General features: G+C 37.1%; 3 protein-coding genes across 3 annotated transcripts; 2 read left to right on the top strand and 1 right to left on the bottom strand.

Annotated features, from left to right (window-relative positions):
- Positions 1-10,869: 10,869 nt before the first annotated feature.
- Positions 10,870-13,775, bottom strand: LOC129790970 (protein lin-9 homolog). Its single transcript, XM_055828831.1, has 4 exons — positions 13,565-13,775; positions 12,839-13,185; positions 12,054-12,749; positions 10,870-11,989 (listed from the first exon to the last, which is right to left on the bottom strand). The coding sequence occupies exons 2-4, from the start codon at positions 13,148-13,150 to the stop codon at positions 11,108-11,110; spliced, it is 1,890 nt and encodes a 629-aa protein (XP_055684806.1). The 5' UTR covers positions 13,151-13,185; positions 13,565-13,775; the 3' UTR covers positions 10,870-11,107.
- A 474-nt stretch (positions 13,776-14,249) lies between these two features.
- LOC129790972 (uncharacterized) lies at positions 14,250-15,491 on the top strand. Its single transcript, XM_055828834.1, has one exon. It carries the CDS (start codon positions 14,436-14,438, stop codon positions 15,273-15,275), a length of 840 nt encoding a protein of 279 aa, XP_055684809.1. The 5' UTR covers positions 14,250-14,435; the 3' UTR covers positions 15,276-15,491.
- A 1,122-nt stretch (positions 15,492-16,613) lies between these two features.
- Positions 16,614-18,457, top strand: LOC129790971 (uncharacterized). The gene is made up of 4 exons (XM_055828833.1): positions 16,614-16,696; positions 16,804-17,039; positions 17,104-18,067; positions 18,184-18,457. Exons 2-4 carry the CDS (start codon positions 16,819-16,821, stop codon positions 18,247-18,249), a joined length of 1,251 nt encoding a protein of 416 aa, XP_055684808.1. The 5' UTR covers positions 16,614-16,696; positions 16,804-16,818; the 3' UTR covers positions 18,250-18,457.
- Positions 18,458-20,222: the final 1,765 nt, after the last annotated feature.

Below are 20,222 nucleotides of genomic sequence, written 5' to 3'. Positions count from 1 at the left end.
TCATTCTTTACAATCACTGTCCAGTCCCGTGTCCATCATCATTTTCCAAGGTCCACAGACTACAGGACGTGGGTTGTGTGACTATAAAAGCAATAATGTGTTGCCCAAATGAAGTGAATGTCGGGGAGATTATTTCTTCATCAATTATAATGTCTTCCCCATATTTAATTTACGCCCTCTCCCTCCCGCATATCCCCCACCAGAAAACATATTTATGCTTGTAATAAAATTTCCTTGTTGGTTTGTGTTGCCTTCATTGTGAGCCATAAGCCAACAAAAAAAAACGATAACAAGGTGTGAGTAAAGAAAAAATCCACTCCATAAGTAAATAACTTTTCTTTCCAGCAAGTCCTTGAAGATTCTTTCTTGCCCAGAGCTTTTTGCCATTAAATTATTGGTACCAGTTTCGGGTGAGAAGCTATCAAAGTTTCTTAAATAACTTTCCATCTCTCACACATTCAATCTCCTCCAATCTCCCCTCTTTTCGACCCTCCAAAATGACGGGAAAATTACGATTTGTTGGTGATGAATTTTATCATGGCAAATTGTGCATGAATTCTGCCCCCAATCTCCGCAGTGGGTGGGCCACCCTCCCGGGAAATAAGCAGTGGGTGTTTTGTTGAAGAAAAACTCCTCAAGTGAGGAAAGATCCTAAAGTATTTTGTAGTACGAAATTCTCTCTGCCTTGTTTCCATCACAAAAAACACATAAACGGATGAATGAAAGACCAAAAAAGCTTGCAATGAATGCGATTCTCTTTTTCACTTTTTTATGCGGATGTGAGAGTGATATAAGTGGATAAAGCAATTTAATGGAAGATTTCTTTGGCAAAAGAATTAATGGTCTTAAGAATTATTTTTTTTACAAATAAAACATTTAATTTTTCACGTGAAAATGGTCAAATGTGAGGAAAACTGAGTTAATTTGTCGAGACATAGAGGAATGTGGCCCAATTCGGACCTCCATATAGGTCCGCGCAGAATGAGAAAAATGGTATAAAATAAAATGCAATATTCTTAAATTTGGCACCATTTTAAAACCCATTCAATGCTTTTTTAACTCCCATAACTTTCTACATTTGAAGTTTTATCAGTTTTAAGTAATAACGAATTGAAAAAAGACCTTAAGAGGATTGGGCTACGTTCCCCTAACTTTAAAAATCAAACTTTTGTTATTTAATTTTAGGGTTTTTTTTTGCATTAAATACACAATTCGCACAATTAAAAAATAATAATTTTAAGAAATGTTCTACTAAACCTAAACCAGTCAAAGTTTCTAATACAGTCGCTTAATCATCTCTTGGTTAAACTCTTCTTGCGCATTAAAACTAATAAGTGCGAAGAGTTTAACCGAGAGATGATTATGCGGATTGTGACTGTATTTTCCAAAGTTGCGTGAATTCGAGACACATCATATATTTGCTGTACAAGAGAGATGGAATGGAAGAACCATGAGATGAATAAATAAATCAATCATTTTATTTAAATTATTTTATATATAGCCTACTAGGGGAATTCTTCATTTAATTTGGTATTAAATAAACTATTATTCTAAAAAATCAAAAACTACGATTGTTAGATAAGGAGAAGAAAAACACACTCATTGTACCATATAGGTTGGTCAAGATAACATGGACCGCTTTTATAGGTTTAGTCCATAAGAACTGTCCATCTTATCTTGACCAACCTATATATACTCTTTTTTCACCTACCAGAAACAGTCTATGGAATTAGTGCCCAGCGCGGTTCCAGCAGCGCGCCACTAAGGACGGGACTGGATTGAAGGTGATCCATGTGAATTTGGATCACAACCATCCTCTAGATCCAGTCCTAAACGACTTGTTGCCCCGCAATAATCACCTGAGGCACCAGATGAAGAGGACTGCATCCATCCTCCCCCACGGTGAAATTTGCAAATATTTGCTATTGAGAACGGGGAAGGCCATCAACGAACTGAACCTTCGCAAATGCTACACCCGCATTAAGCGTAGGTTCATTCCCGTCCTCATTAGCCAAACTGTCACAGAGATGGTCAAGTGGCTGAGTGTGGCGACGCCTAAAGAGGATTGATGCATGGGAGGAAGCAGGCGCATATCCAAGGGAGAATATAGGGGGACAGAAAACCCTCTGAATCCAAACCAAATTCTTACAAAAAAGTGTTTAACCAATGAGTCTAAAACAAATAATAAAAGCGTTGAAATTTTTCCTTTGTTAATTTTGATCATCTTCTCTTCCTCCTATCTTCGTCAAAAGAAAATTTTCAATATTAATCAGAAGTCAACAAGAAAAACTCAATTTTTCCTCCAGAGCTTTCGGCAAACGATCATGGCTTTTTGAAAAAACGGCCGTGTGTTTCATCATTCACAGATGAAACACAAAGATGACGTCATTTTCTTCATTCTTAGACATATTTTTTTAACAATTGTTCCAAGAAAATCCCTTATTAATTGATCAATTATTCGTAATAAAATAAAGAAACTTTAACCTATGCATCTAATGGATTAATAACGTAGTCAAAATATTCGGTCAAATACATTAGCTGTGAATTTTTGTCCAGGAGCAAAGTGAAGAAAAATCTCCCATCCATTTGCTGGGCGCTTTGGGTATAAGGTGAAAAGATGAACGCTAGAAAAATGAATGTGAATGATGAAAAATCACTCTTGATCCCTTCTACGATGCAAATTGATACCTCCCAACTGTGCTCTGGTGAATTGTCAATTAGGGAAATTGCTCAATAATCCTTGATTGAGTGCAGTTTGGGGCTTGAGTATTTTTTTTTTGTTCGCCATCATAGAAATTCTTTGTGCAGAAATTCGCAACCACTTTTTCTGCTCTTTCGCCCATTTTTTTTTATTTCCCAAACGAAAAGCTTTTGGGTGAGATTGTTGGGGGAAAAGGAGGAGAGGTGGTTAATGAAAAATGAATTTTCTCTCCTCCCGTGTGGGGTACGTTTTCTATAACATTGAATTCCCAACAATACCATCATCATCCTCCTTCAGTGTCCCTTTTGTGGTTGGGAAATTTTTATGCATTATATGGCTTTTATTGTGAATCTGAAAAGGGATTTTTTTATTCTATCAGTTTTTGACTGAAAAATACATGCAGAATAGATGGAGAAAAATACAAATCCATTTTTTATTGAAAAAAGATTTAGCCACAAGGGTCAATCTATATATATTGTGGATGTCACAGCAATGCATTCACCTCTTGACTCCAGTGTGCAAACATCTTATCTATCATGAGGACTTTTTCCTTATTGCCCGTGATTCTCTTGTGTGTGTGTGTGTGTGCGCGCGAATTGTTATCATGAAAAATAACCCAAAGAGGATAGAGGAAATCCTAAGAGGTCGATAAAATTGCAAATATCTCATAGTTGGAAGCTTAAGTGCACCCACTGAACCATCGTGAATAAGAAATATTTCAATTTTCCCCCCATAAAACTTGATCACTTGGGAATTTTGTGCTGATCAATCACCGCATAGCACAAAAGGTGGATTTTCCACAGCACCAAGCTTAATCATAACTTTATTGCATAAAATATCCTTTTGCAAATTTTCATCCCACAAAATCGGTGCAATTTTCTATAAAAAAAAATCTCTTTGCTAGCCAAAAAAAAATTTCAACAAAAACAACCACATTGTTCTAAATAGAATTTTTTGGTGCAGAATTAAACTCTTTTGAAAAAAAAAGTTTTTCCGGAAATTTTCACACGCACCGCGTGTGAAGAATTTTCACCAAATAATTATCTCTCTTTGATCTAACCAGGGGAAAATGATTGAGATCGAAAATTGTGTTGTGAGTAGTTGTTTGAAACTGCACGTGATTGAAGCTGATTTTCCCCTTGAAACCCAAATGGATTTCTCATCCAATTTAATAATGATGCGTTTTGTGCCGGCTTCATTGCAAGGCTGCAGGATTCTCTCTGGGAATTTTGTCATGCGTTAAAACCACATCATGCTGCCAAAGTCAGTCCAACTGTGGGGCTGCCATGGGTGGTACCGGAATCATGTGGGTCTACACTGGTGGAATGAGGGAGCACTTCGTGTTGAGTCTCAGCCACAGTCAATATTCCATCATCGTCTTTCCGTCGCACTATCAACCCTCCCTAGGGGTGCCCGGGGGTTGATGCAAGAGGTCACACATACGGGATATAGATGCAGTGCAAAAGGCTACAGGGAGAGATCATCGATGAAGCATCTCTAATGTGCCAAAGGGAAGCACCCGTCCCTTTAAATGTAACCCCTCCCCTCCCTCCACACTCGCACACATGGTGCAACTTCCGCATCAATGGCATGAGGCATCCCGCGCATTTCTGGCGTCGAGATGATATGGTTTTTGGCTGTTCTGTGGCTCCGTGATTGTATGTACGTCACTGCCGGATTATGGTTTTGGGGATGTGATGCCACCGCTGCGAGCTCATTGGTCCCGGGGACTCATTTATCTGTCACCGCAATCGCCCATTAATCACCTCTTGCATTAATTATTTTGTCCCGATTTATACCCACGTGTTGGTGAGATTCTTCTGATGATGTCATCTCCTCTCTCAATGCATTTCAATCATTTAGTTTTTTGGCAATTCCATGCTCAAAAATATTAAAAAAAACAAAAAACATTTTAATAGGGAATGTTCATGATTTTTTTTTGCTATTCTCTATATAGAACTTTAGTTGAATTTCGATTTCCTCTATTTAATGTGAGTGCGATTCTATTGCTTCTATTTAAATAATAGAGTTTAATTTTAATTTTATCTCCAGAAGATTTCTTTGGATATATGTACAGATACGTACATATAGAATGAAGATTTTTTATTCGTTTTATTGTTTTTATCGATAAATTTAATAAAGTTAGATTTGAAGTTTAATTGAAATTGGGTTTCGATTGAATTCGTTTTTGAATAAATTTTAAATAAATTTCATATTAGATATATGTAGTTCAATAAGATTATTTTTAGACTCGACTTAAATTAGAAACATGTTTTCCCGACATGTGGCGATAATAATGATTTTCCAGGTTTTTCGTCGGTAAAGTAGAGTTTCTCACCCAGAAAAACTCACGTTTTCCAGAGCTTTCGGCTCCTTTCGGAGCCTTCTTCAGTGGTTAAGCTTGGGGAAATTTTCCCTATCTCTGGGGGCGTCATAGTTTAAAGATGCCTTCTCGTTCGACCAAATTGTGACGCGCCCAGAGATAGGGAAAATTTCCCCACGCTTAGCCACTGAAGAAGGCTCCGAACGGAGCTGAAAGCTCTGAAAAACGTGAGTTTTTCTGGGTGAGAAACCCCACTTTACCGACGAAAAACCCGGAAAATCATTATTAAATTAGAAAGGCTCCTCTTTAAATATTATTTGAAATTCCATTAAATTCTGATTTATTTTTGTAATTAGATTTAATTAAGTATAATTTATAATTCAATTCTTTATGGGTTTCATTAGTTGGTTTTTTTTTTTATTTCAGATAATTTTCTTTTTTGTTTTCTTAGGTTTCGTTGAGGATAGACCCTCTTAAGTTTGATATAGATATGAAATAATATTAAAGTTTCTTTTTTCAATAATTTTTTTTAAATCTATGTAATTTTCTGTTTCAATTTTGATTTTATTAAATTTAAATTTGTTCAAATTGTTCTTTTTTCTCAATTTTTCTTACTAAATTTCATAGATTTCGAATCGGTTTGTTTTATATTAAGGTTGTTCAGATAAATATTTTACATTTTTTTTTAATTAATTATCCATTAGTTATAAATAAATGTACCTATATATTTTTAAATTCATATTTTTATATATAAATTTTATTAATTAATTTTAATCCATTTGAATATCACGTGAAAAACAATTAAGAAAAAAAGAAAGTCAAGTTGATATCAAAAAAAATTCAGGAAAATCCAAATTTTGAAGGGGAGACCGGGGCTAATAAAGTCACTTCAAGGTTTGGAAAAAGCTTAAAATATCATATTTCCTGGCTAGATAGAATAAAATAATCTGAGAAAGAGTTGTAGGGCAGTAAATTTCCTAAAGAAATGAGCTATACATTTCGCTTTATCTGTTTGGGAAATATGATATTTTGAGCTTTTTCTAAACCCATAAGTGACTTTTTTAACCCCGGTCTCCCCTACTATTTCGCATTGGGACACCTGCTTATACTTTCCATTCTTTATTATTATAGTATTCTCTCCAAATGCCTTTGTTTTCTGAATTATTTAATTCACTCTACTATGAGTTTTACGTGTTCCTAATCCTGCACAAGATTAAGTTTTTGAGCCGGAAAATTATAGATGTACAAAACACTGCCAATTTGTCACTTACATCCGTATGATTTATGCAGCAAAAAAGCTTTCACGAAAAACCAAATAGGAATGCAACAAAACACTTTTGAAAATGTATATAATTTTGTGATTAACGAAGGAAGTTTTCTCCTTTCACATTTGTTGAGATTTTTTTCCGTTTTCTTAGCGGAAGTGTCTGTTGCAGTGACATGTGATTTGCGTGTGGGAAACGAAGAATGAGTACAAAATTGCATTTCCCACAGGATTGGTGTGTCTGTGGCATACGACGTCTAACTTTATACCTCCTTGTGCTCATCTTGCACGCAGGCATTTTGGTGGAGAAGAAAGGGATTTTGGAGGTAGAGAACATCCGGGAAAATGCACCCTAAAATCCCGGAAGTTACTTCCAGTTCCATCCACCCCGGATCCACCCTGTACTCGGGGAAGGTTATGAGAAAAATTTGATGATATCACAAATTTCAGCACAAATTGCCCACCTCTCTCCATTGGGCCAAGGAAACTCCAACCAGGATGAGAAATACTACTTGACGCGCAACGAGAGGAAACAATTGATCTCATCCTTTCACAAATTCCACCATATTACCCTTTCTCCCGCTCCGTCCGTATGACGCCCCAGAGGAGACATTCGTGCTCCTTTTCCGACAGAAAGAAAAGATAATTTAGTGTTATTTTGTGGAAATTGTCCAAGTGAAAAATTGCTTGTCCCTCAATTCTCTAGCGCCGGGGCATTTTTCCCTGGCGAAGACAGCATGTGGGGGTGGCACAAGGCAGTTACGTAGGAGGGTGGGGGAAATGGGATAAATGGGGATGATGAAAATGTTGCCATGTACAGAGGAACTGGCGCTACAATTAACGAATCTCTTCGAAGACATCCAAAATAATTAATTGGTAGCGGATAGGAGAGTGAATGTGATCTGAAAGCTCAAGATTGTGCAAGTATCAGGGAAATCGGGTATCAGCACCTTTTTTTTCCTCTCCAAGTTGTCTCCTAATGCTTTCATATTTTCACTTGAAACAATGGAAATTTTACCAAGAATTGCCGAATAAAAGGAAAATGTTCTTGATACTCTTGATGTATTGATGGAGGCGCCTGGTACTGGGAGAAACACTAAAAATTAAGAAAATTACTGTGGAGGCGCCTGGTTAGACGCACAATTAGTTCATTTTTCTTCAATTTATCAACACAACGAGTAGCTCGAAAACTCTGGAAGGATTTTAACAGTTAATAACGTTGAAATTGGCTGAAGAATACAAAAATTACAACTAAAAGTTTTGCAAAAAATCAACAAAAAAAAACTTCTTGTTCAGATCACCATGTAAAACACAAATTTTCCTCACTCCCGTGAAATGAAAATCCTTTCTGCAAAAAAAACTTTATCGGAAAATGGAACCCTTCTTCCGCCCACCTTTCTAACTCCGTGTAAAATGTACTGCTGGGCAACGTAGACGAATGTGTCCTGAAATTGGTCACACTCACATCGCATTTTCATTTTGATCACTTAACTTTTTACGAGGTAACTTTTCCACCGGCAAGAATAAAAGAGCTTGTTGCTTCCATTCTTCCCTCCCGACACATTCTGTATCCATTGGCACGTCAACGGAGTAAATCAAGTCCTTTTTTTTTGCCATGTCCTTCCACCCTTTCTAACAGAACAACACCACCCCCGTAGAAAACACAGAAAGAAAGGGGGGCGAACAAAACAGAGTTAATGTGAAGGAAAAGAAGTTTCGGGCGATGGATTTCTCCGGGAAATTCTCACAAGGTTCAAGAGGGTGGGGGTGCAAGAGGGAAAAGCTCGCTGTAAATTAATATTTTCCCTTTGCAGTACAAAAGTACTTAGAGTGGGAGTTTATTTCTGTAAAATTAACTGGCTGCTCGGTAGTAATTAATGAATTAGCCTTTAAAAAATTACTTTAATTGTTTTTCAATTTGTTTAAATGTTCTTTTCATCCGAAAATAGTTGGAAGGAATGGGAAGAAGGGGATAAAGATGGTTAATTTAGATACACACATAAAATAATTTCTGTTCAATTCAGAAAATTAAATCAGAGGCTTCTTAAGAAAGCGCAAGGCTACTAAAATGATTTTTAGAGAATTCGTCTAAGTTGGGATTTTAGACTTACCATCTGGAATACCAAATCCTTTGATTTATTTATATCTTCTTGTTCAATAAAAGATAAAATTCTAAAATTTGGATATGTTTCATAGATCATCGACTTAATATCCAAAGAAATATTAGCTGTTTAGTTTCTCATTTTCTGACAGTCTTTAGACTCTCTTTAACAACTCCACAACATCTTTCAGTTTGATTATCGTCTGAGTCTTCTCAGAAATTAAAGACAACTTGTATCGTTTTACTCGGTCGTATTCTTCGATCAAGAAATCTTTGAATCCGTTGAAATTGTAATTGAACTTTCAAGTTAAATTACAATTACTTTGTAATTATTAAGTGAAAATCCAATTACCAATTGCTTCCTAAGTAACTATAATTACTTTCAATTACAATTACAAAGTAGGGGAAACTGGGGTAAAATGGAGAATTTTTGGGAGATAATTTTCCTGAATTCTATGAAAATGTTTGAGTTTTCCAATGACGACTATATTATAGGAAATTTTCCGAGCTACAACTTTGTCTGAGACGATTTCTCTCTATCTCAACGGAAAAATGCTTAGGGGAGAGCGGGGCTAATAAAGTCACTTAAGGGTTTGGAAAAAGCCTAAAAAATCATATTTCCTAGCTAGATAGAACAAAATGATCTGAGAGAGAGTTGTAGGGCAGTAAATTTCCTAAAGAAATGTGCTATACATTTCGCTTTATTTATTTGGGAAATATGATATTTTGAGCTTTTTCTAAACCCTTAAGTGACTTTATTAGCCCCGCTCTCCCCTATTCAGGTTATTTTCCAAACTCTTGCACTTTCACTGTTTTGCCCCAACACTGGGGTAAAATGGTGAATTCTGTTTTTTTGTTCCCTAATCTTAATTTAATTAATTTATTTTAGCTAGGCACTATAATACCCTATTGAGAATGAGAGATTTGCGTACCAATTAAAACTTATTTTAATATAAAAAATACAAAATATAAAAAAACGTTTTATTTAAGAAAATGTCTTTCTTTATTTTTTTAGTTTATAAAAATTGGTAATAGTGAGTGATCAAACATCATAAATTGTAAGTAATAGCTATGGTGGTTGGAGAAAAAATTTTTTTTTTCTAAAATTTAAAAAGCTTTTTTAAAAAAAACACCAAATTCACCTTTTTGCCCCAAACTGTATTTTTTACTATCAGTGTTCTACGGGAAAACTCGGAAATTTTTTTTTGAATATTCAGATTAGATTCGTGTTTAGCAATAAATACTCTGTCTAAAAATGCATTTGGATCAAAAAAAATTGCAGAGAATTTCGCCAAAACTTAATTTATATACACGGAAAAAAATAAATAGCCAAGGTAGACACAAAAAATATTTCTCCCAGCTATTTGGCGTTAGAATATAATAATGTCCAGGGTAGAAATGAATTATGTCTCTCCCAGGCATTTGAAATTTCTAGCTTAGAAATTTTAGAGAAAAATCAAAACATTCAAAAATTAGGTTATGGGATGGTGTTGTTGACTTTCTCTGAAGAAGTGCAATTTTCCTCTGGACCCATTTTCAGTAAAATCTCATGATTTGTCGATAAATCTCACAGTTTTCCCAGTGATTTATGAAAATGACCATGTTTATGTGAGTATTGTGCATGTTCTGTTCATAGTGGTTCCTTCCGTGGATTCATTCCCTTTGTTTCTCGGACTCCCAATGATCTCAATGACCTTCTCGCGGAATTTCCTAACATTTTCCTGGACATTTTCATCCCGGTTGGTGTTCTAGGAGTCACTGGAGGTTTTCCTGAGTGCTAAATTTAGTGAAATTGTGCATAATGAGAGCTTCTCGGACAGAGAATTTAATCATCAGAGAACTGAACTTTATTCCCTGATTTTTCAAGATTCTAGCTCCTACCATTCCCAAGGATCTGTCTAGGTAGTCTTACAGCTATTCCCTATAATCACATCAATCAATTCAATTCTCTATGGGAAGAAAAATGATAAAATTTGGCAGGTAGTTAAAATTATTTTCTTCCTGACAATAGAACTCTAGCTGGCTCTAGTAAAAAAAAAATTATGCGTGGTAGAGACATATAAGAATTTCTGGCTTGGATATATGTCAATTTCTGTACCGTACAACTTTTTTTTCCGTGTAGTTGAGAGGTCAGAGTAACTTTGAGGTTCGAAACTTTTTTTTTTCAAATAAAAGCCAAAATATTGGATCAATTATTATGAAACTTTTTAGGTTTAGGCAGGGGTATAAAGTGCAACTACTGACAAAATTAGACAGATTAGCTTCCACTGCTTCTTGAGATATTAATTTTTATTTTATTTTTTTTCAAATTCACCATTTTACCCCAGATTCCCCTATTGTAATTGAAATTTTAACGGATTGACGATATTTCAAAATAACGAATAAAAGGACATCTTTGCGATATCTCACGTAGTCTTGCGATCTCTCCACAATCAAGAATGAAACATTATAAAGTAGCACAGTGTCGAATAAAATACAAATTTATTGATCAATCATTTATTTAAATCAATAAGTTCCACTGCATTACATTATTTCCAATATATTTTAAATTCCAGAGTTTAATTGAAACGCATTAATTTGAATAAATTTGCAACTTGTCAAAAACTACGCAAATTACTAAAAATAATCATTTAAGAAAATGTTAAGCAAAATGTACAATTGTACCTTTTTTTCGTGAATGTTGCAACTAAGAGAGAATCTAACATAATTTCTCTGCATTCACTTTGTCTCAATGATGACATTCACCGTCTCCAAATCCCTCGAAGAGCCCTCCCCGTGCTCAACTTTAATGATCCTGCGAATTGTTGTCTGAGGCGATGGTTTTGGCACGATTGCCGCTGGTGCCGCAAGCTGCCCCAGACCCATCTTGATCTGATGAATGTGCACCATGACGCACTTGTGGAAGACATCCACATTCTCGGGACTGAGACGATTCTTCGTCTCCTCGAGGCATCCCTCGAGGACGCGCAGAACGTTCGAATACTGCTCTGTGTTTGACAAGCTCGACGCCACCCACATTATTGTCGCCATGTCCGAGATGAGGCGCACAACTTCCGGATCCCTCACAACGCCCCCGTGATTGTTATTCTGCACGGTCTGATTGCCCATTTCGCGACATTTCTCCTTCATGTAGCTGGGTGTGAGCATCGACAGAATCTGTGGCTGTTTGGAAATTTGTGGTGTGTACGTTTGAATGGTATTGAGATTATTTTGAATATTGCGATTAATCTTCTCCAGGGACACCACCAGATTCGCATAGATCTTCTGCGTTTCCTCCGTTACGGGTTCATCGTAGCTCTTGTGAATGGCCACCTCGGAATTCAAGCTCTGCAGCCGATTGAGTTTTGCCTGCTTCGCTGCCAGCAATTTCTTCGTGCGTACCATCAATTCGAGCAATTTAACCGGGTAGCCACCAACTTGATTGTCCGTGGGATATGCGAGGTTCTGTGGCTTCTTCAAATGGCTAAAAACATCAACACTGAGCATGGGATCGTGCTTCCCGAGGGTTGTCAGACAATTCAGTGGGGATGCAACAAAATTCTTCGGAAGATTTGCTTTCTGGCGGAAATTCTTTGTCAGGCTACTCAGGGGAATTGTTTCCTGAAAGAAAAATGCAGGAATTGCTTTAAAAACTTCCGGATGACATTAGAAAATCTCTCCCTACCTGTGTTGAGTTGGAAATGAGCTCATAGTCGGGGATTGTATGCGTACCAAGGCCTGGGCGTTCAAAGGTAATGCGGTAGGTGTGATTGTGGGAATCCACAGCAGCCACTACACCCGTAAAAAGCCCATCCTGTGGTGTTCGAAGACGTGCTGTAACACTGGTACCCACCGGAAGTGTCAGAGGGACGCTACTGGGGAGGTCACGTACAAATGAAACATCCCCCATTTTCCGAGTTTGCAACAGACGCAACTTCTGACGCTTTCGCTCCAACTCCCGTCGTTCCTCATCGAAGAATGCCTGGGAGCAGCGTCGGGGCTTTCCCATCATGCGCCGGATGCGTGTCCACTCAACACGAGACATTGTTCGTGTAACCAGCTGCGGGAAGGCCTCCTTGAGGCAGATCTCAAAGTCATTCGGGCCCTCGAAGAGGGGGCGATCGATGGTACTGTAGAACCATTCGTAGCTCACAAACTTGTGTGCCTTTGGGAGTTTCAGGAGGTTCCGGAGGCGCATCCCAACGCGCTGCCCCATCTTCTTATCCAACTGCAATGTGGGCGATGGCGTAGTCACCGGATGTCCCACTGATCCTCGCATACGCGTTAAAATCTTCCCCGGTGATACCGAAGCTGCCTTCCCTCCTGTAAATTTCATCTTCATCCTCCCGCGCTTCATGATCCTACTCGGAGTTTGGAGAACCTTCAAACAAATTTTTTTTAATATTTTTCCGTAAAGTTTCAAAGCCTAAAAACCAAGAGGGGCTGTGTAAAAAAAGGGGCTTCACATACCTTCATTGGCGTCCTTTTGCCCATCTTCCTCGGAGATTGCTTTGGCGGTGGCTTATCATTGATGATGTTGTCATCGTAGAAAAGGCGATTCTTCTTCCGGATACGTGCCGGCATCCCACGGGCATTGAGCACCTGAATGGGCTGCGTAGGGGCTGGCTTGGGGGGCAATTTTGTCCCCACTCGATGGAGTCCCAGTGCCGCCGGACCAAATGCCGGGGGGTCATCCCCCTCATCCTCAACCTCCATCTCCTCATCTTCCTCTTCCTCCTCCTCGTGCATCTTATGGCGACTCCGCAGAGCGTCACGGGGCATTTTTTTCGCAGCAAAATCTCAGTTTCCGGAGCACACTTCAAATATTTGAATTCAAATTAAAATTAGGTTATGTCTGTACATTTTTCACGGGAAAATCTCCCCAAGGAAGCATCCCAAGTGCCCCAAAATCACCCCTCGTGGTACTTTTAACCGCGCCCCAAATGTCCGGAAAGGCGTCATGCGGCATTACTACGCAAATTCGTGCGGGAAAAACAACAAAACACATAACCAAGATTTCCCACAAAAATTTTGCATTTCCACCAAATAATTTCCCCCCAAATATTCTCAAATTTATTTCTTACAACTTTCCATAAGGAAAATGAGGTGATTTTGAGGAATTTTCGAGGGATTTCCCAATTTTTCATAATTTGACATTTGACCATTAGAGAAAACGAAAAATATCGCTCCACTTACATGTTTACTCAATTGCAATTTTCTCGCAGCTTAATGGCTTTTCCGTAGTATTGGGCACCTTCAGTCCACCACTTGGAGACTCAGGAGTGCACAGGTGGATTTTTCACGGTGTTTTTGCACAAAAAATCAGAAGAAAAAACAAGTTTTTTTCACGAAAAATACAAATATTCAAAATGCATCCGCCATGTTCAAAATTTTCGATTTTAAAATCATGTCACTTGGCGGCGCTTTCGGCGGCATATCGAATACAAATGGCATGGCAGTTGCATGTGTGGAAAGCGTTAAACGCCGTTGTGAAGAAAATTTCAAAAATTTAATTTCAAATTGAAATTTTAAATTTCAAGCGACATTCGAGAAAAATATGGAAATTTTTTTAATTAGTATTCTGTTTTTAGGAATCATTTACATGCCGGTTTTTGAAAAATTCGCAAGAACTGTTTATGCGCTGATTATTTCAATTATTTTTAGCCGAATCATTGGAATTTTAACGTTTCATTTGAATCCTCTTGCGAAAATTTCAAAGATTTCTAAAAATTTTCATTTTTAGATAAACACCCCTTGAGGACTTGGCGACAAAACCCGCAAAAAACTTCTTTAGATCACTTGAAATTTTCATTGATTTCTCATTATTTCATCATCCTCAAAATTTCATGAATTATACCAAAATTGCATGCCAGTGTGTAAATCGAATTTTTTTTGGGTGTGATTCGGTTGGGTGTAATTCGGACTAAAATAAACTTTTGGGTGGTATTTATTGTGATTTTCCAAGGAAAAAGATGTAATCGCGTTTTTATCAATCGTATCAGAGATTTTCCTTCTTTTCTTTGGGTTCTTCTATCATTTCCGTAGTTATCTCGCGCATTCAGATAAAATGACACGTACGTGGAATATTTTCTGCGTGGCACTTTTTGCATTTCCCATTGTTTTGGGAGACGGTGGTGGTGGTCACATCGAGAGCAATGCAACAATTCCGCATGATTCCCCCGTACAGGGGAAGACTGGCTTCGTGTCCGTGGAAGGTGGAAGTATCCCGACCAATTGGACACAGAAGAGTGTGAAGAAGGAACTCGGGGAGATGCCAAAGTTAACCAATACGACGACAGCAGAGAACAAAAGTTCGGATATTCCGGGAAATATTACGAGTACTGTGATTCCTGCCGTTCCAGCACTTCCTCGGCCAGAACCGAAGAATATCACATTGCCAGTGGTGTCCGGAAATGGCACAAATTCAACTAAATCCACTCCGGAAGCGCCTCATCCGGACAAGGGTAATAAAACAGAGAGTTCTGTGAAGCTTCCGACAAATTCCACAACGGAAGCTGCCAAAACCAGTAGCACCACTTCCAGTACGACAACCACAACCTCAACTACGACGACCACAACGGCAAGGCCAAAGAAACCCCATCTTACTGTCAGCGTAGAGGATGATCCGAGTCTACTGGATGTACCCGCTAAATCCCCGAAACATCCACCGTCTTCCGATTCAGGACGTCTCGACGTGGAGGAGCCTGTGGCGCAATTATCACAGGAAAATATCCTCGAGATGCCTGTCAATCATCGGGACTACATTGTTCCCATTGTTGTGCTAATCTTCGCCATCCCAATGGTTCTGGGACTTGCAACTGTTGTTGTTCGGCGCTTCCGGGATTTCTGGTTAACACGTCACTACCGTCGAATGGACTACCTCGTAGATGGGATGTACAATGACTAGGAAAAGCTACGCATCAAGGAGCGAAAAATTTCAAGCTTATCCTGAAATAAAGAGAGAGAAAAAAGTATCGAGAAGAGGAAGAAACTTCCTCCCGCCGTCTAGCAATCTGACGGGCTTTATCGCTGAAGCAATAATCCAATTAATGCTTTTACGTTTTATACTGTGTAAATAATGTATATTTTGATGATAATTTGGAATAAATAACCTGGGAATTTGCGTGGATTTTTTTTCACTTGATTCAAAAGGGGAATTCATCTGGCGGAATAAATAGGATTTCAGTCTTTTACAGTTTTCTCGCGTTTTCCGCCGAATTTTCCGGCCGGAAGTAAGTTTTTGCAATCAGGAAGCGACGCCGCGTCGAATGGCATCATTGGTTTGAAAAGTTCGCGAAAATGCATTTCCAGAAAAAAAAAGTGCGTGTAAAATCCCCAACCGTCAAAATTTCCGCGGGCCCCAAATTCCGCACGGAGGAGCTCCCCGAGGCTCCTGGAGCACCCGTAAGTGCCCCAGGAGCCCAAAAAATGCGTTCTATGCCCACAAATTTAGGAAAAAACACGGAAATCACGAATTTTGTCGAAATGCAGAAAAAAGTTCGTTTAGTTCAAATTTTATTATTTTGTGCCCTCTCGTTTATCGATATTTTTTAACACTTGGAGGACCCAACATTTGGCACAACGCGGAGGATCAAATTGGTAATAACTACCACCGGATAAAATATGTTCAATAATTAATTATTAATCAGTTTATTGAACAAGAATCGAAAGTTTCACTAATTCTTGATCTTCTTCATGCATTCCTACACCTAATTACTAAATATTTTATTGCGAAAATCGTCACTGAAAAAAAAAAACCCCGTAGAATCGATGCAAAATTGCCAATTCAAACGACTTTTTTTAGCTACAATTTTACATAATTTATTATTGCGCCTAAATCAACACAAACTTTGATTCTTCAAGTAACTTTTTAGTCACTTCTGGCAATAAAATTAGTCCACATTAATTTATTTTCACAGAGGAAAAGTGAACTAGGGTACTTTATTTGGGAAATATGGGGAAACATAACCTCAAAACCATGGCTAAAATGTATGGGATTTTGACTGGTAGTTATTGCCAATTTGATCCTCCACGTTGGATTCTGACTTTGACCTCAATTATCTTCCAAATAAAAGACTTTTCTCGAGATTTTCTTTCTGTTATCTTAAAGTAATTAAAATTCCCTACACATAGATGCTAAATTCATCGAGATAAGTCCAATAGATTTTATTCTGTGACGATTTTAAGGTTCCAATTGGTAGCAAGTACCAGTAAGTCCTCCAAGTGTTAAGAAGAAAAGGTAAAAAGCTCGATCGATTGAAGAAAACTCTTGGAAAACTCCAAAAAATTTTCACATCAGTTGATATTAAGCCTGATATCAAGCTTCCGGTAAGTTCTAAGCTTTGTTTTCACAAGTTCTTCAGCTAAAAGAGATTTTCTTCTCGTGAAAAATCATCCTTCATTTTGTTCTTTCCCCAACATGGCCGTCCACACAGAAACTTCCGGAAATCATGAGTTCCTCCTGTTCCCAGAACACAGAGCAGGAGCTAATGGAGGACGATGGCAATGCAGAAGGGAAGGAAAATGTTGCTGAGTTGGAGGGAAAAGTTGCTAAATTGAAAGCAGCTACCGAGGTGAAAATGGAAAAGTATTGTGAGATTATAAAGCTCAATGCTGAGCTTTACGTTTCCCATGAAGAAAGCACAATTCTGCAGGACAAAATAAAGAAGAAGTGAGTGGTCTTGAGAAGACACTCTCTGTGAATTTTGTTTTCTTAACTTCTTTTCTATTTTCAGGATGAATTTGGTTTCCAATTGCATTGGAAGGCAAATGAAGGATATAAATTTCATACAAGAACATCTTGCGGAGGAGAAGGCAGAATTTAAGGCGAAAATGGGGAAGATGAAATCTACAGCAGGAGGCGTGGTGTTTGGGAGGAAAGCTCTCAAATTGGCAGAAAAGACACCTGTCAACTTGGAAGATCATGAAGCGCTGAAGGATCTTCTCACTGCCAAGTTGAAGAAGCTAACCGATAGGAATTCAGCTCTGAAGACTGAATTGGAGAAGAAGCAAATTGTCACAGAGGAAAAACGTAAAATGGTTTCACGGGAAATTGAGGCAAAGAAGATGAATATTGGGAATAAGAAGAAGGAAATGAAGGCGTTAAAGGCTGAGCTGGCAAATGTTAATTTGCAGATAAAGAAAAAGGAGGAAGAAAATTTGGCAAAATGGGCAGCCGAGACCGCTAAGAAGGAATCCCTTGAGCGAAAAATCAATCGTCTTCAGGAAGAGCGATTGACTTTAATGAACCGTGTGTTCAAGGAGGTGGAAGACGTTAAGAAGTTGAGAGAGAAGGACGCTCAGCTAGACAGGAAGATTGCAAAGAAGCAGAGTGCTAATGATGAGATGAAGAAACAACTGGAAGAGGAGAACAAACAAGTGCGCAAAGCCATTGAGGGTAGAAAGATTGAGATTAAACAGATCGAGGAGAACTGTGAGAAGTATCGTCAACGTAGGGATGAATTGAAGAATATCCTCAAGGATGATGCCGTAGCAAAGGTTGAGCAGCAAATTGAGAAAACCACTGCTAAGATTACGAAGATCCGTGAGAGCAACATTAATCTGGAAATGAGTCTCCTCGGACGAGACTTGGTGGCACCAACGATGTACTCAGACAGCTCCCGAAACAGCATTATTGCTTGGATGCGAAATATTGAGACTTCCTGCCACGACGAGAGCAACATCGAGGCAATCAATGAGGTGCGTCATATCGTGATTTGCTATTTTATTTTTATTCTTCATCTAAACTAATACATAATTTTGTTTTTGTCGTAAAGTAGATTTCCTTTCCTTCTGTTTCCAATTTTTTCTTTCAGAATCCCACCATCGATTGCGAGGTCTCCTCAACTTACCAATGCGATGATAATTTTGACTTCAAGTAATTATATTTTTTCCTATCATGGGCTACCAATCAAACTCCCAATGAAATCCCATTAAAAAGCCCAGAAGCCAGTCGCAATTACAAAGAAGTAAATAGCCTAAAGACATTTCAAATTGTATAAATCCAATTATTGAATTACTGACGTGTTCAAAAACACTTTAAAAAATACTAAAATGAATTACAAATTATTGAATAAAACGAATAAAACCCACCGTGGAGAAGAAAGTGTTTTATGAAGATAATATCAGAGCAAGACAAACCATTCGATCCCAATATCGCTCCTGTTTCATTTATCTAAAAATCAGGAAAGTACATTAAATTTTTTTTTTAAATAGTTTCTATACCAATTTTAATACATTGTCAATGCTTAAATCAACTATGGTAGCCATCACGATGTGGAAGATACTCAAAAAGAGCAAACTCGGGAATTTCGACGGAAAGCAGCTAAATGGGAAGAAAGAGGAATTAAGAGGTAAGTATATACATGGTTTTAATAAACTACAAAAAAAATTGTGTAGGCCTGATGAAAAAGAAAATTTGTACTCGAATATTCATTAAAAAGAAAAAATTGCAGGGCGTATAAATCATAAAAATTAGTCATTTTTACGTGTTTTTAAAAGACAAAATAATTTTTTTAACTACTTTTTAGTAGAAACTAAAATACAATAGAAGTCTACATCAACGAACAATCGGATGTACTACTCTCGCGCATTATTTTTAATACGCGAAAGTAGTACATTCGATTGTTCGTTGATGTGGACTTCTACTGTATTCGTTTCTACTAAAGAAATATCTACGTTTTTACAGTGTTTATCAACTAGAGTAAAAGAAAAAATCATTAATTGATAAAAATTATACGAAATTACACAATTTACCATTTTCAATAATTTTTGTTTTTTTTTATGGAAAGAAGCTTTAAAAAATCGTAAACTAAAAAAATAACCAAATCGGTATAAATTAGGCAAATTTTTACCGAAATAAGTAACCTAAATAATCAAAAAAAATTCATTACTTTACCTGAAAATAATGCATTTTATTAAAAGTATTGTGTCGGTAAAAAATACGCAATCAATTATGTACTTACTTTAACCACAGATCTAGTGCGTTCCCTTATTACTTACTCAATTTCTGAAAATTTTATGAAGTCAAGCTCGAGCCTGATATACGTTTTTGATTCTACACAGAAGTCCTTCTTTTTCAAACATATCAGTTAAATACAGGTAGGTATGCAATTATATTTTAAACTTTGGTAAAAGCACGACAATTTACCAATATTCTATACTAATTCGTTCAAAAATCATTTGAAATTTTCTCCAAGTCTTATTTAAAAAATTATTCAGTAAAGTTTTTCTCATCCGAAATTCTTTAAAAGTGCGTAAAAAATTCAAAAACCATTATTTTCTTTAATTCCTTTGATCAAATTCATTTACGTTTTGTGAAAATAAAACCTCTAATGGACTTGAAAGTCAATAAAGAAAATTTGTCGAAGATACTAAATACAATACAAAGAGCAAAAATACGTGTTAAAACTTATATTTTTTTTAAATTAGTAAAAGAAACCGTAACCAATTTGGTAAAATTTACGCAACACTAAGAAAAAACTACATTAAAAAAATTGGTGGTAAAAAATGTACAATCATTTACCATCTTTGGTAAACATACGTAAATTTATTGTTTTGCATGAATTTGCCTGCCCCTAAGTTTAGAAACTTTCGTCTTATAAAAAAATTGTTAATAGTAAAATGTTTACCAGTTTACCGATTTACTTTTTACTAAATTTTACCATTTTGGTTAAAAATTGAATTTTTATGAAATCAACGTTATCCTTTCACATTCGTTTTGTTGAAAAACTCATAAAGCAATTACCTCAATAATTTTGACAAGTTTTGCAACAAAAAAAGAGAAAATTTCTCACATTTACCTAATTCGTCGGAAGGGGGAACGGCAAATTTCGCAAACATTACTCCGGAGGTA

This window comes from Lutzomyia longipalpis, chromosome 2, assembly GCF_024334085.1.
Source record: "Lutzomyia longipalpis isolate SR_M1_2022 chromosome 2, ASM2433408v1".
Lineage (NCBI taxonomy): Eukaryota > Metazoa > Arthropoda > Insecta > Diptera > Psychodidae > Lutzomyia > Lutzomyia longipalpis.
Note: the sequence above shows the minus strand (reverse complement) of the source record. Positions and strands in the feature narration are given on the sequence as shown.

Coding starts and splice junctions, on each gene's coding strand:
- LOC129790970 (XM_055828831.1), bottom strand. CDS start 13,150: ATGCCCCGTGACGCTCTGCGGAGTCGCCATAAGATGCACGAGGAGGAG. Junction 12,750..12,838: donor GCAAAAGGACGCCAATGAAG/GTATGTGAAGCC, acceptor ATTTGTTTGAAG/GTTCTCCAAACTCCGAGTAG. Junction 11,990..12,053: donor TCATTTCCAACTCAACACAG/GTAGGGAGAGAT, acceptor TTTTTCTTTCAG/GAAACAATTCCCCTGAGTAG.
- LOC129790972 (XM_055828834.1), top strand. CDS start 14,436: ATGACACGTACGTGGAATATTTTCTGCGTGGCACTTTTTGCATTTCCC.
- LOC129790971 (XM_055828833.1), top strand. CDS start 16,819: ATGAGTTCCTCCTGTTCCCAGAACACAGAGCAGGAGCTAATGGAGGAC. Junction 17,040..17,103: donor CAGGACAAAATAAAGAAGAA/GTGAGTGGTCTT, acceptor TTCTATTTTCAG/GATGAATTTGGTTTCCAATT. Junction 18,068..18,183: donor ACATCGAGGCAATCAATGAG/GTGCGTCATATC, acceptor TTTTTCTTTCAG/AATCCCACCATCGATTGCGA.